Source organism: Zootermopsis nevadensis, unplaced genomic scaffold (genome assembly GCF_977971745.1).
Source record: "Zootermopsis nevadensis isolate Lab colony 2312 unplaced genomic scaffold, Znev_1.0 Znev_ptg000011l, whole genome shotgun sequence".
Classification (NCBI taxonomy): Eukaryota; Metazoa; Arthropoda; class Insecta; order Blattodea; family Termopsidae; genus Zootermopsis; species Zootermopsis nevadensis.
In genome coordinates, this window is record NW_028259143.1 from 15994492 (window position 1) to 16008909 (window position 14418).

The window sequence follows — 14418 nt, forward strand, 5'->3', positions numbered from 1 at the left end:
ATCACAATCCAGAAAACCATAAGTGACATCTTCAGCATCATCAGAATTCTTGATCTCGTTAGTGTACTCCTACAATTATTTATTCTATATCCTGTGTGATGTATTCATTTACAATTTATTTTCAAGCCAGTGAAATGAACAATTACAGTATTAAGAATACATACCTCTTTCTTTCCATAATCTCCTCCTGGGTTCATTGTGCCGATGAAATGAAAATTTGGATTTGCAGTCACAATAAAGGATTGATCGGTTCCTCCGCTTCCTTTCTCAGCCAGAAGCAATTTACGTTCAGGTTCTGAAAATAAAACCTGTTTATACCAAAACTGACTGGACTAAACTTCACTTCCCTTCAATAATCACATACACCAACTACAAAATTTATTCAAACACCATGCGATTCAAACAAAATGTGCACATCCATGACAGCCACGAGATGCACGTCTGCTGACATGGTAGTAAGATGACAACTCAACCTGAGAAAGAATTTTATGAACTCAAGCTCCAGAAAATCCATGACGATTGTTCAATTCGCTTTCTGAAGGAAGTTCGATAAAAATCAACGATTGAAATCAATGTGTTTTTGGTTTACATTTCATAAAAACAAATCTTTAACAAAAGATACACTTTTTTAAGATCTATTAGCACACAGCTTCAGGATCTACAAGAAACTGCACTAGTAAGTTCCCATCTCAGAAGTTAAAAAGGCCATGTTGTTTTTATTATTGATAGTAGGAAATCAGAAAGAACAGAGGTGGTGTGGTCTCTGGTAGAACAATATTCATGAAAATTCACCAACATGAAGATAGCTGTTTTCTGGGTTGTAGCATCATGTAGTGTGACAGCCCACTCTGAGTTCGATTCTCGAGCAGGCAGACCGGAGATGGACTTAGACTGGACTTTTGGCGATTACTCCAGTTTATGTGCAAGGAAAAGGGCCTAAGTTAGTTTTGTTTCGGTAGCGCCTTCCTTAATCGGAATTTATAATCAAATTGTATTGAATTTTCCCGAGTTGACGGTTAGTATCGCTAGTTCGGGCCACATCTTGGGAGACTTGTTTGTTCCACCGGGCGACTGCCTGGCGCCAGCTACGTGACTGTATGAATGGGTGATTTTATGATCGGTGGCTCGACTTGGTGGGATGAGTAAGCTCTTCCAGATGTGTTTTAGCCATTAGAAGACTTAGGATAAATCACGTCACTAACCACCAATGGGTTTAAAATAAGCTATCGGCGGCAAATTTGTAAGGTTACGGTGATGAACCACTCAGCCAATGAGAACACTCTCTTGAGATTCAAAAGTCTTGGGGGAGTCTTGCTGAACGCGGTGTGCGTCCAGCAAGGGGCTTCCAAAAACTCACTTACGCTTTAGTCTCGGCGGCGAGTAGTCCTGCACTCGGCGAGGAAAAGTACGAAATTAATAAACGTGCCTGATGAAAGTGAACGAATACACAAATTATAACTGAACGACATCCCCTCTTATTCCACTGCCTCGCAAGTTGATCCTGAAACCCCTCTTCACCAACCCGTATATTCCTTGAAGGCAAGAGTCCATGCCCTGAGCTACCAAACGAAACCCAACACAAAACCCCTTGTAACCAGCCGGGCGTCCTGATGGAGAGTTTGGAGTGAAAGGACGGTTACAGTAGTACGGTAGAAGTTTACCAGCATTTCAGAGGTCCTTGCTGCCTCCCTTAACACGGGCGATGCTATTCGCCCTGATAATGGAGGCAACCAGACTACAAGATGCTACGAACCAGAAGACAGCAATCTTCGTACTTGCCGCCGTGACTAGCTCAAATCCCACATTCATCAAGTTATTCAAATGTTATCACAGTAATATGGTAACATACAAATCCACAAACAATTATACATACCAAGAAGAGAATTCAGTCTTTCCAGTACACTGTCATCTGCAAGTGAAATTTCATCTGCAAGAAATAGATCACCTTTCTGCATTGCTTCAATTAAAGGACCATCAATCCATTCAAATAATTTTGTACATTCCACGTTCTGAAAAGAAAACAAAGTAAGTATTCCCAATATACAGTGACCAAAAGTTCAAGCCAAATATTTTAGAGGTCATTTTCTCGACTAACGGTACAATGAAAATGTCCTATGACTAAAGCCGACAAGTGCTTCTGGTCCAAATAAAATGTTTCTGAATCTCAGAACTGTCATAATTTCAGTGACAGCGGACAAATCTTGAATTGCAGTGCCACAGACATGGAAAGTATGTTCCTGGTATAACAGAGAGGTACTTTTTTTACAACACTCCCCACATACATTGTCTTTCTCTCATGATTAGTCTCCTTAAATAGATTAATACTTTGCTAATTTTTTAATATGAGGAGAAATAGTTCACTATATTAGTATGTTTCAGGGACCATCTCTGTCTCCATCATCAGGGTTCTGAACCCCGATAACCCTGATGATGGGGATCGAACACGAGCCACCTGCTTGAAAAATAAAAAAATTACCTCTACACAACACAAATATATTTTCCATATCCCTAGCAATGAAAGTCTAGATTCACGTGCTGTCACTAAAAGTTCAACATTGCCACATTTCTCAGAAACAGAAGTGCAAATGGCATTTCATAACAAGACCCTTCTGTCTTGTAATATTTAGTAATTTAAAAAAAAAAACTCTAAAATCTTTGGCATGAGTTTCCAAACAAACCATATATAACAAATTACTTATGTAATAATTACAAGGTTCAGTATTACAAGAAAAAATCTGAAGCACTATTTTTTATTCAGTAAGAATCTATTTCGTCCCGCGCCGTAGCCGCGCGGTCTGAGGCATCATGCTTCGGACCGGCGATATGGAATACCAGCTGGTTCGAATCTCGGGGGAGAAGAAATTTTCTCATGAGCTTTCGACCGGTGTATGGGACCGGTGTCAACCCAGCATCGTGAGGAAATTGGGGAGCTGCAATGAGTAGCGTAATCCGGTCAGGAAAGCTAGCAATGGCTGGGGGTTCGTCGTGCTGACCACACGTCACCCCATGTCTGGTTGGATGATCGTTCACCTCGGCTTAGGCATGTGAACGTGAGACCAGCAGTCAAGCTAGTCGGCTTTGGCTCTCTGGAGCTGTTACGCCACGAATTTAATTTAATTTAAAGAATCTATTTCATAAAATTCAGAATAACTTCCTAAAAAATGAGCTAAATAATAGAGGTAGATATTATTAAAAGTGAATTATCATAGATACAATAGTATGAACAGATTTAAAACTTCACAAATCCCTTCTTTTTTAATGCCCACAAACACAGCCAAAATAAAACCATATGAAATGATACAAAATCCTGCTGGATCACCACACAGTACACTTACACTGCTATGGTCTCTAACTGGACGAAGTCCTCCGAGGAAATCCGAGCTCTCGGTATGCATATGACAATTGACAGTATATAGGGACTGTTGATAGATGGATGCCAACATCTGGCACACTGTTGTCTTACCACAACCTGTCTCGCCAACGAGGAGCACTGGTTCTTTGAACTGGCAAGCTTTGCCTAAAATAAAACATGATAACACGTTTGAACGCCTTAAACAACTCTGGGTGAAACAATGACTTTATAAAAGCAAAATGTCATCATCAACTGATGAGTTCAAGTAGCCATCTGTGCCATGTCCATTCTACTCCTATTTCTATTAAAACATTTCCGTGCAGAGCGTATGCACTGCCATGAGGATGGAGACAGTAAGTTCCTATGAAATGACAGTCAATATCTACATAGTGATACATCCCAGAAGACAGACATGATCTAGAAAAGAAAATTAATGATTGTTACACCATAATGATAAGATATTGTAAGTGCGTCATATTGTGATTTATTAAATATTAAAAATATATTAAAATTGGCCGTCAATCACAATATAAGATAATTAAAAGATTAAAATATCATTTTACGTTCCTTATCGAGTACTCGATTTACATGTGGAACATTTACGACATGTTTCGGCTATATATAGCCGTCATCAGGTGTTATATTATAAACTTTTTAACTGAATTACTGATTTTTACTGATATTTAATGATTTTTAGTTTTCATTTTTCTTATCATGTTCTCGTCCTTCATATTGTACATGATAAGAAAAATGAAAACTAAAAATCATTAAATATCAGTAAAAATCAGTAATTCAGTTAAAAAGTTTATAAAATAACACCTGATGACGGCTATATATAGCCGAAACATGTCGTAAATGTTCCACATGTAAATCGAGTACTCGATAAGGAACGTAAAATGATATTTTAATCTTTTAATTATCTTATATTGTGATTGACGGCCAATTTTAATATATTTTTAATACCATAATGATAGTTGATTGTGTTACCAACATGTATACTCTGTACAGTGGCATTAATATAACTTACCAACCAGAACAACCAGGCGTCTCATGTTGTATGTCCACACAATATGTTTAAAACCGGGAACTGTACTTTTCAGAACCTTCTCCAAGATGGGACGAGTCACTGAAGAAGTCTCTGAGCTCACTGGAAATAATAAAAATCAGTGATCATGAACTATCTGTTCGGTGCATGCCTATAATGACGGAGATTTGAAAGAATTAAAGATTACCGTCTTCTGGGTTGTTGCACTGTGAAGTCTGGTCGATGTTAACCAACGCGATGATCGCCCTGATAACGGAGGCAGTATGACCTCTGAAACGTTGGTTAACATCGACCAGACTACACAGCGCAACAACCCAGAAGACGGAAATCTTCATACTCACCGCTGCGAAAACCTCAAGTCTTACATTTGAAAGAATTCATTGGTATTAATTAAATACAGGTGACAGCTGTCTTTAAAAATCTGTTTCTTCCCTCGGTGTACTCAGTGTCCTGCTCAATCAATGCCAATAAATATTTTATAATATATATGTTTTGCTAAAGACTCTGTAATACAAATGTCAGACTCGTGATACTAATAATTAAATTTGACTCTCAACAAACACTCTTGTTACCTGGATTTTCATATACCCATGTTTTATTTCAGAATCATGAAGAGCATCAAATGTCTTATCGACAGCCATGAAAGAAGCTTCCATGCATGCGCAGTGAGTCACATACAGTAACATTTGTAAATTATCTAAGTATGTTAGCAAAATAAAGTAAGCATTTGTAGACGGTTTTCCGAACTGGAAACGCATATCAAGATTATTAAGTGAACATGAAACTTGTTCCTGATGGCAACAATTATTGAAACAAGCGGTTGCAAGTGTGAACTGTTAAATATAGTGTTTTAAGGTTTTAACACAAATATTTTAATAAATTAATAGTTTTATTGTCTCATCTCCAGGTTTTGTTTGTATCAATTTCTGTTGTAATAATTTTCACAATTTATGTATACATATCTAAAAAATCAACACGTGACGTGAGATAAACAAGACCATCACTGCGTTTTGAAATCCATGATAATTCCTCCTTTGCCCTTCTCAGGAAGGCCAAAATAAGACAAAATCCGTACACAAGATTAAATACTACCTTAACAATCAGAATTTATTAAGGACTCACAAGTGAACAGTTTCTGGGGATCAACAGTTCTATTAATATGTTTCTTGATGACTTCTTGAATAACACGACATTCTTCCTGCTTCCGTACTCGACCTGCCAGTACCAAGTAACCTTCATCTGCAATATGTTGATCCCAGTCATAATAAGTTCCTTCCTTTTCACCAGCCAGCCGGTATCTCTCTCCCCATCGAAACAGATCACGAAGCGTTATGAAACCCTGTTTACCAGCAAACGCTGCACTACCTCTGCGACGCAACTGTTAAATACAGAAGTTACAATCACATTAACCACAAAAAAAATATGGTACACAGTACGGTAAACCCTCATTCAACACAAAGGACATATTCCTTAAAAACAGTGTGTTCAGTAAATCTGCAATGCATAAAATTAATATTGTATGCAATTAAGTGAGAGAGAGAAATATGGTTGTGAAAAGTCAAAGTAAATAAACAAAAAAAATCATATATTATATTATATTTATTTATGAACTGTGTAATACAAACTTTGGAAATTAAACATTAAAGTAAAATATTGGGATCGACCCGTTCTTCAAGTGCCTGAGCACTGTGGGTCCCAACTTTTCGTTGGCTCGATCTATAGACATTCGGTAGGACTCCTTGGACGAGGGATCGGCCGGTCCCAAGGCCTCTACCTTAACACAGGACAGCACAACACAGAAAAACGCGGACAAACATCCATGGCTTGAGTGGGATTCGAACCCACGGTCTCAGTGACCAAGCGGCACAAGGCCCACGCCCCAGACCGCGCGGCCACTGTGGACCCCTTAAAGTAAAATATCAATGCAAATTTAGACTATAAAATAATATATCAACTAAATATTATACCAACTGCTGCTTTTTAACCAGCAGTTTTATTTATCGCATGCTACTACAGTGAGTTTGCCAGACCACGTATAATTTAACTTCTTGCATTCGGCAAATAATGATTCATATTATTTATACGCATACAATCAAATCTGCATTTTACAAACCTGAGGGTTTAATGTAAACCAGTAACTATATAAACTGATAATACACATACCCACAGTTAAGCTATATAACTCTGTACTGAATTGGAAGAGATTTTCGCACAATACAAAAAACAGTAACTCCTATACCAAAAACCATAACCCAATGGCATGTGCACATGGTAAACTTTCAGAATAAAATCTCAACATGTGTTTCAGTCTACAAATTATCAGAGTACATAATATACACATCCTGTTTTGCTTGGGAAACTTATCCAAATTACTTAAAAATTCTACGGATCGATCAATTTTACAAAATGTCTGGCGGAATTATTGTTATCCAACTCACCTGTAAATCTGTCATAACACAAACCATTTTCTTACAATAAGAAAGAGGCATGTCACATCTCTTATGAAGAATAATCTCCAGCTCATTTGCAGGGATTTCATCAAAGTGCAACTCCACAAACCGATTACGAAATGCACGAGACAACATCTGGAAATGATACAATCCATTACAGAGATCGTGAAAAGTCAGATTCTTCTCACCACAGACAGTTGCGTAGCTGTATTCCCACATTTGAATATATGACAGAAAAGCAAGATGACAATTTGATAATTCTTCATACAGAAATCAAGTTTCGCATACCTTCCTACCGCCATAGAGCCCTGGTGGATTTTGGGTGGCAAAGAGCATGAAATGTGGGTGAGCCTTGACAGTTTCCTGTGTTTCAGCTATAAACAGTTCTCTATTGTCATCAAGAACTCTGTTTAGCGCTTCCAGCACATCAGTTGGAGCCAAGTTCAACTCATCCAAAATAATCCAATGACCCCTTCGCATTGCCTCAACTAATACACCTGTAATTACAACTATGTATCAACTTCCAATACTAAGGTGACAAACAAAGAGGAAATAATGGGAAGCTAAAGACATAGGCAGTTCTAAAACATACTTCCTACATTTTATAATTCCAGTTATACAGCGTGTTTCAAAAGTAGCTTTACAACTTGAGGGCGAGATATTGGTGAACTGATAGGAGAGACATATAATTTCAGAACATAGAAATGTAGTCAAACACTTCAAATTTTATGTCCATTGGATTTTTATGGTTCAATGTGACTTCCATTTGTTATGCGGCAGACGTCCCATCTGTAGTCAACATCTTGCCACACGCGGTATAGCATCTCCGGTGTCACTTCAGCAACTGCGGCGGTAATTCGAGTTCGGAGTTCGGCCACATTTGCAGGTGAGGGTGGCACGTACACTCGATCTTTAACAAATCCCCACAAGAAGAAATCTAAAGGTGTTAGATCCGGGGAACAAGGTGGACGTGCTATTGGTGCGACCCGACCAATCCACCGACCTGGGAAACGGTTGTTGAGGTACTCGCGCACTTCTCCGAGTTAATGAGGGGGTGGACCGTCTTGCTGGAAGTGAATGCGTCCTTCCTGGTCATCTTCGTCAAGTTGAGGAATGAGGAACTGTTGGAGCACGTCCAGATACACAATGCCGGTAATGGTCTCCATGAAAAAGAAGGGGCTGGGAGAGCTCGCGGTGGCGGTTTTCGGTACTACAGTTTAAGTGCATGAAACTTGATGTGTTTGGCTAAATTTGTGCATTTAAAAATATTGCGCACGTCCTTTAAATAAATTTATATTCTCCTGCGAAGTTGTAAAGCTACTTTTGAAACAAGGTGTATGTAGGAACCAGGAAAATAAAAAACTGAAGTATGTGAGTGATTAGGGCATGGTTGCAAATACACAAACTTTCTTCATAACCGTTTATAAATAAAAACAGTCAAGACCATTACTACTTCACTAACAGTAAAGTAAGAAGTAATATATGGAAATCATTACACACGTGAATACAAAAAGGGTAGAAAATATGAATTAAACATTGAAGCCAATTTTCTTCAGTTGATGAAAGATTACTTCACTGTTTAAACTGAACGAACACTAAAAATTGGAAATTTCTAAATTAACAAAGTTTTTAATCCAACACTAGTAATTACTAAATATTTTTCGCAGAAACTTACCTTCTCTGAACACAAGATGGCCCTGTTCATCAGCAGAATACAATCCAATATACTCCTGAAGGTCAGTGTGCTCATGATTATTAATTCTAACACAGTGATTTCCTGAAGCTTTGGCAAGATATGTAATGAGACTTGTTTTACCCACAGATGTCTCCCCTTGTAAAAGCACAGGATGATGGCCAATGGATACAATTCGAACCAAGTCACAAAGATTGCGTCTAACAGATGGTGTCAGTATGTACTGCAAATGAAAAGAAACATACTTATTATGCTAGAAAAAGGGCTTACTACAAATTATACCTGACAAAAGAATTTCTTACTAAGTGGAAACGTAGCACAACTCAAAATTTCTTCTCCAGTTGAAGAACAGCAATGCATGGAGTTCCCCCAGTGATAAATTTTAGGGCCCCTATTTTTCGTAACTTACATGAAAACCTTCCTTAAACAATAAGAACCTGATCAGAACCCATAACATTTGCTGACACAAGTGTCATAATTTCTAACAAAAATTTTGATGATTTCTGTACATCGGAAAATTCATCTCTTGATATGAGTAAATGGGGTCCGCCGTGGCCGCGCGGTCTGAGGCGTATGCCTTGTGCCGCTTGGTCGCTGGGACCGTGGGTTCAAATTCCACTCAAGCCACGGATGTTTGTCCGCGTTTACTTTCACTCTTTTCACATACATATTTGACCAAAATCACAAAATTAGCTTAACCTTTGCATCAACGTTCGGTTCCAGGTTTCCTTGTGGTACCCAGTAGCCTTCGAAGCATACGTACTGATGTGCATCTGTAGAGCAAGGGGGTGGTATTGGCTGCTTCAATATACTCCTCACATCTGTCGATCCTACGACAGCTCTAGAAATGCAAAACATTTATGTATACATAAAATAAAAATATAATTACAAACCTAAATCAGTAATGTAATTATATGAGAAAATCAGGCATATCTGAACCACAGATGAAAGCTGTACTTACTTTGCTACCATCTGTACAACCACAGGATGTGAAGAGTAATCAAGCTGCGTAAGGAAACTGAGACACAGAGCTTCGTACAGGGAACGTGGAACAGAACCACACTTGTTATGGGCAGCCACACTGAGCGCTCGGCACAAAGTACGCAAACTGAAACGAGACATACCAATTCTAACATAGGACAAAACACGTAAGAGAAACTATTCAGTGAAAAATACAGATTACGAACTGAAAAATGTTTAAGAGGAAATACAAAATTATAAAAACAGGTGTCCGGTCTAGATTCTAACTTTAACTCTTTAACGCTTCTGTTCTTAGAATTCTTTGTCAGTGCACTTTGTTATTTACCGGAGTCAGCGTCTATCTGTGAATGGAAAGGATCCACAGATGAAAAATGGCCTAATCCATGCAGATTTATATGAAAATATCAGAAAATCACCTATTCAATAGGCTTGACACATATCCCTTATCCAACACAATTCGTAAAGTTGTCTAAATAGGGACAACTGACAGTTCAAAAAAAAGTTTCCATCAGTTCACTGGTGACAAACCTGGCAAATGAGATTGGGGCACCCCATATAAACAGGAGCTCTACTTCATACAGAATTTTCATGTATTCCTACATTTTTCAAACAATGACAGTGCTGTTGACATAAAAGTCTCATACTACGACAGACTACGGACTTTGACATCATGCGATGCCAAAACAGAACACATGTGAAATGTGACTGAAAATGCTGGACGTTTACATCATTTCCATTGTACCATTGGTAGGCCAGCTGTCATAGAGCAAAAAATTACTTGAGATAAATTTCAGTAATCATTAGCTAATTCATTCCTGTAGAGCGAATGGGTCTCTAATAAGATAAAGGTTAAAATGACATTGAAAAATACAATGAAAATAAGCATTACATACCTGTAGTGTGGCTTATGTCCAGTGCCATCTGTCAACCTCTCAGTTGCTTCCTTTCTTACACTCAGATAAAACTTAACAAGATTCCCAAGCTTCTCGACAGGTAGAGACAAATGCCGCAGGTAAGTTCCAACCAGCAATGTTAAATCAGACTTCTCGGTCAGCTCATCCACGAAGAATTCCGTGAACCTAATTGGCACGGAAATACATTATCTTAATACTGTACTACACGTCACATTGCCCAACTTCTTTGCATAATTTGTTTAGATTAAAACAAGCGTGGGATATTTCTGTGACTTCCTCCTTGTAATATGAAAGTGGTCGTGTAGAAATAAACAAATTTCAGCGATAATGTTATTTTAAAATATTTACTTACTTTTCTAATAACAGAACTGAGCTGTGTAATTATTATATTTACTTGTGTAAATCTACAGTGCACAAGAATACCAATAACTAACCCATGCGCTACATGGCAGTGCCCGCATATTCGTAAACCATCTTCGATCTGCGTATTTCCACATCACTAGAGGCGGCAATTTTTCACACAGTACAACAATACAGCAATGATTAACATTTTACGCTGCAGAGATGGTACAAGTACAGAGAATTTCTTGACAAGACTGCCTAATCTGAGATAGGTAAGAGAGTTTATTGACACATTTTCAGATCAAGTTCTAACTGCACTCTAATACATAAAAACCAGTCGCATTACTTACTTTTCCAGTTGTCTATTTTATAATCGTATCACCTATACTTATATCTACAAAGTCTTTACATGCCATAACTTTTAAATTTATCATAAGTATATAAGTAGAAATCAAATATACCTGTTTCTCAAACCAGCTGGTAAATCTTTCTTGCCAACATCAGTTGCAGGATTCATGCAAGCAAACAGACGGAAGTCTCGATGCCTTTTAATTGGTTCCTGATCTCCCCTCTCCAACAAGTAAAGAGAACCAGCCGAGCCATCTAACAATCCCGACAAACATTCCAATGTCTCGGCAGAAGCCAAGTTTATTTCATCCAGTAAAACCCAGTAACCTGTGGACAAAGAACAAGTTAAATATGTTTGCCAAATTTGCATACATCCGCCAAACTAACATTTCCATTTCACATATAGAACCCTGATTTTTAGTTAGTTAGTGGGCTAGCTTGAAATTAATCCTAGTTTCTCATTTCTGATTTTGTTATTGTGGTATTACAGCTTTAGTCATCAAGTTCTGTACACTCCAGTGACAGATGTAAAATTCTCTAACCAAGCAACCATAAAAACTAATTAATATAAAAAAAAATCATAATTCATCGCCCTGATGACGGAGGCAGTATGACCTCTGAAACGTTGGTGGACATCGACCAGACTATACGGCGCAACAACCCAGAAGACAGAAATTATCATACTCTGATGACGGAGGCAGTATGACCTCTGAAACGTTGGTTAACATCGACCAGACTACACAGCGCAACAACCCAGAAGACGAAAATCTTCATACTCTGATGACGGAGGCAGTATGACCTCTGAAACGTTGGTTAACATCGACCAGACTACACGGCGCAACAACCCAGAAGACAGAAATCTTCATACTCTGATGACGGAGGCAGTATGACCTCTGAAACGTTGGTAAACATCGACCAGACTACACAGCGCAACAACCCAGAAGACAGAAATCTTCATACTCTGATGACGAAGGCAGTATGACCTCTGAAACGTTGGTTAACATCGACCAGACTACACGGCGCAACAACCCAGAAGAAAGAAATCTTCATACTCTGATGACAGAGGCAGTATGACCTCTGAAACGTTGGTAAACATCTACCAGATTACACGGCGCAACAACCCAGAAGACAGAAATCTTCATACTCTGATGACGGAGGCAGTATGACCTCTGAAACGTTGGTAAACATCTACCAGATTACATGGCGCAACAACCCAGAAGACGGAAATCTTCATACTCTGATGACGGAGGCAGTATGACCTCTGAAACGTTGGTAAACATCTACCAGATTACATGGCGCAACAACCCAGAAGACAGAAATCTTCATACTCACCGCTGTGAGAACCTCAAGTCTTACAAATCATAAGTTTGTAGCAACGAACTGTCTGTGTTTCTGACAAAGAATATTTCTTACCTTCTCTCAAAGCCTTCACAAGGCTCCCCTCAATAAACGAAAATGCTAAAGCACTCTGTGTTTTCAGCTGGGTCTCCAATTTGAGCAACTTTAGACCAAACTGTTGCCATGCCAGTCTTCTCTCAGCATCTCCCTTTTGTTTGGAAGAGTCTTCAGCAACCAAGCGCTTCATAGCTGCACTGTGACTGTGCTTCATCAGTTTCAGGAGAGTAGACCACTGACGTAAGCCGAAACACATCTGCAGGGATCGTTGATTCAGTTTCAAAACGTCAATATAACATAACATTTGCAACAACATAATAAACCAAAATATTTACAGTATAAAATCATCAAACTTAATGGAAAACACTAATTTTTTTTTTCATTCTTTCCTTGAACCTAATAAAGTGGTGTTTCACGATTTACAAATCATTTTCACATATCCCATCCACTGTTTCATGTACAATCCTTCACCAATTCTCCTTGCTTCAGCTTTCCACTAACTTTCAGATTAATCACAACTTCAGTTTCTGTGCTCTTTCTCCACATTACAAGGCTCTTTTTTTTTGTTGAGGAACATACTGCTTCCATCTTAACCCCTGCTTAAGAAGGAGGCAGTACGATCCTCCAAGTGTTGGCATCTGTCAATACGATGTTTCTGCCCAGAAGACAAACATCGACAACAAATTAAAAATAACACAAAAACTTACTGCAATATTCAAATATATATTTATTATTCAAGTCTATACACAAACTTTTACTATAAAGCGCAATATTGTAACATCGAGATAACGATGAATTGCGCAGAATATTAATATTAATTTTAAATTTTAACATCAACAAATTTAAAAGTTTGTGTATAGACTTGAATAATAAATATATATTTAAATTTTAAACACAAACGTGACGCATCTAAACTATAAACTTACTGCAATATGTTCAAGGAATTTAACATTCTTCTGCACTGAGAAGTAGCTCCGAAACAATGCCTCAAATTCTTCACGAACTGGATAAACAACGTACTTCAGATCAATTGGCTTATAACTGAAAATAAGATCATCATTAGTTATTTACTAAGAGAGATAAAGGATTCTATATATCCTTTCCTTCTGACAGCGTCAGTAGGCCTTTGCTCTGGTAATCACATGTAATCTACCTCACAAAATTATTTCAACATTTAAAACATTTGTATCCAGTGGGCCGGCCGCAGTGGCCACGCGGTCAGAGGCGTGGACCTCGTGCGCCTGGCCACTGGGACCGTGGGTTCGAGTCTCACTCAAGGCATGGACGTTTGTCCGCGTCTTTCTGTGTTTGTATAGGTAGAGGTCTTGTGTCGGGCTGAACACTCTTCCAAGGAGTCCTACCATTGTCCAAATAAGATCAATTGAATAAATAAAAAACCTCGACACCTACGGGTAAGAGAAGACTTGAGAAAGAAAGTATCCAGTGGTTAATTTAATGCTGAAATACATATGTTCTACTTCACTTAACTTCTACATCTCTCCTTTTCAAAAAGGAATTTGTATTTCAAAAATATAACACGTCTTCTTATGCCTTACTTGAATCTTTAAGATTCTTAATGTAAAATTACTAATCAGTATTGAAACTAGTGCTCCTTGTATAGGGTACAGTCTTATAAGTAAGAACACACGAAGCAGAACAGGGCAGTTTCATGTCTACACCAAACAGTGAGGCCAAGACGGTTAGTACTCCTGCTTCATACGTGGAAGGACTTCCGTTCAAACCTAGCCCAGAGACTAGTTATCCTGACTAAGGTATTCTGTAGCTTTCCTTGGTCCCCCATGTTAAATGCTCACATTAGTATCTTAAATTAAGTCATACCCACTTCCTTTCGTATTCTTTCTAATATGAGATTCACTAATCATCGCATCATTTGCGGC

The 14418-nt window shown here is 38.3% G+C and overlaps 1 protein-coding gene across 1 annotated transcript in view; it reads right to left on the reverse strand.

Moving 5' to 3' along the window:
• LOC110831388 (midasin) overlaps positions 1–14418 on the reverse strand; it is a 293633-nt gene that overhangs the window by 262724 nt on the left and 16491 nt on the right. The window contains exons 13-26 of the mRNA XM_087347454.1: positions 13447–13561; positions 12539–12776; positions 11239–11452; positions 10415–10600; positions 9502–9648; positions 9240–9381; positions 8523–8763; positions 7136–7344; positions 6836–6982; positions 5520–5775; positions 4380–4499; positions 3336–3517; positions 1874–2009; positions 165–295 (exon numbers count right to left, since the gene is read on the reverse strand). Coding sequence (XP_087203580.1) covers positions 165–295; positions 1874–2009; positions 3336–3517; positions 4380–4499; positions 5520–5775; positions 6836–6982; positions 7136–7344; positions 8523–8763; positions 9240–9381; positions 9502–9648; positions 10415–10600; positions 11239–11452; positions 12539–12776; positions 13447–13561 — 2464 coding nt within the window. The remainder of the gene's footprint in view (positions 1–164; positions 296–1873; positions 2010–3335; positions 3518–4379; positions 4500–5519; positions 5776–6835; positions 6983–7135; positions 7345–8522; positions 8764–9239; positions 9382–9501; positions 9649–10414; positions 10601–11238; positions 11453–12538; positions 12777–13446; positions 13562–14418) is intronic.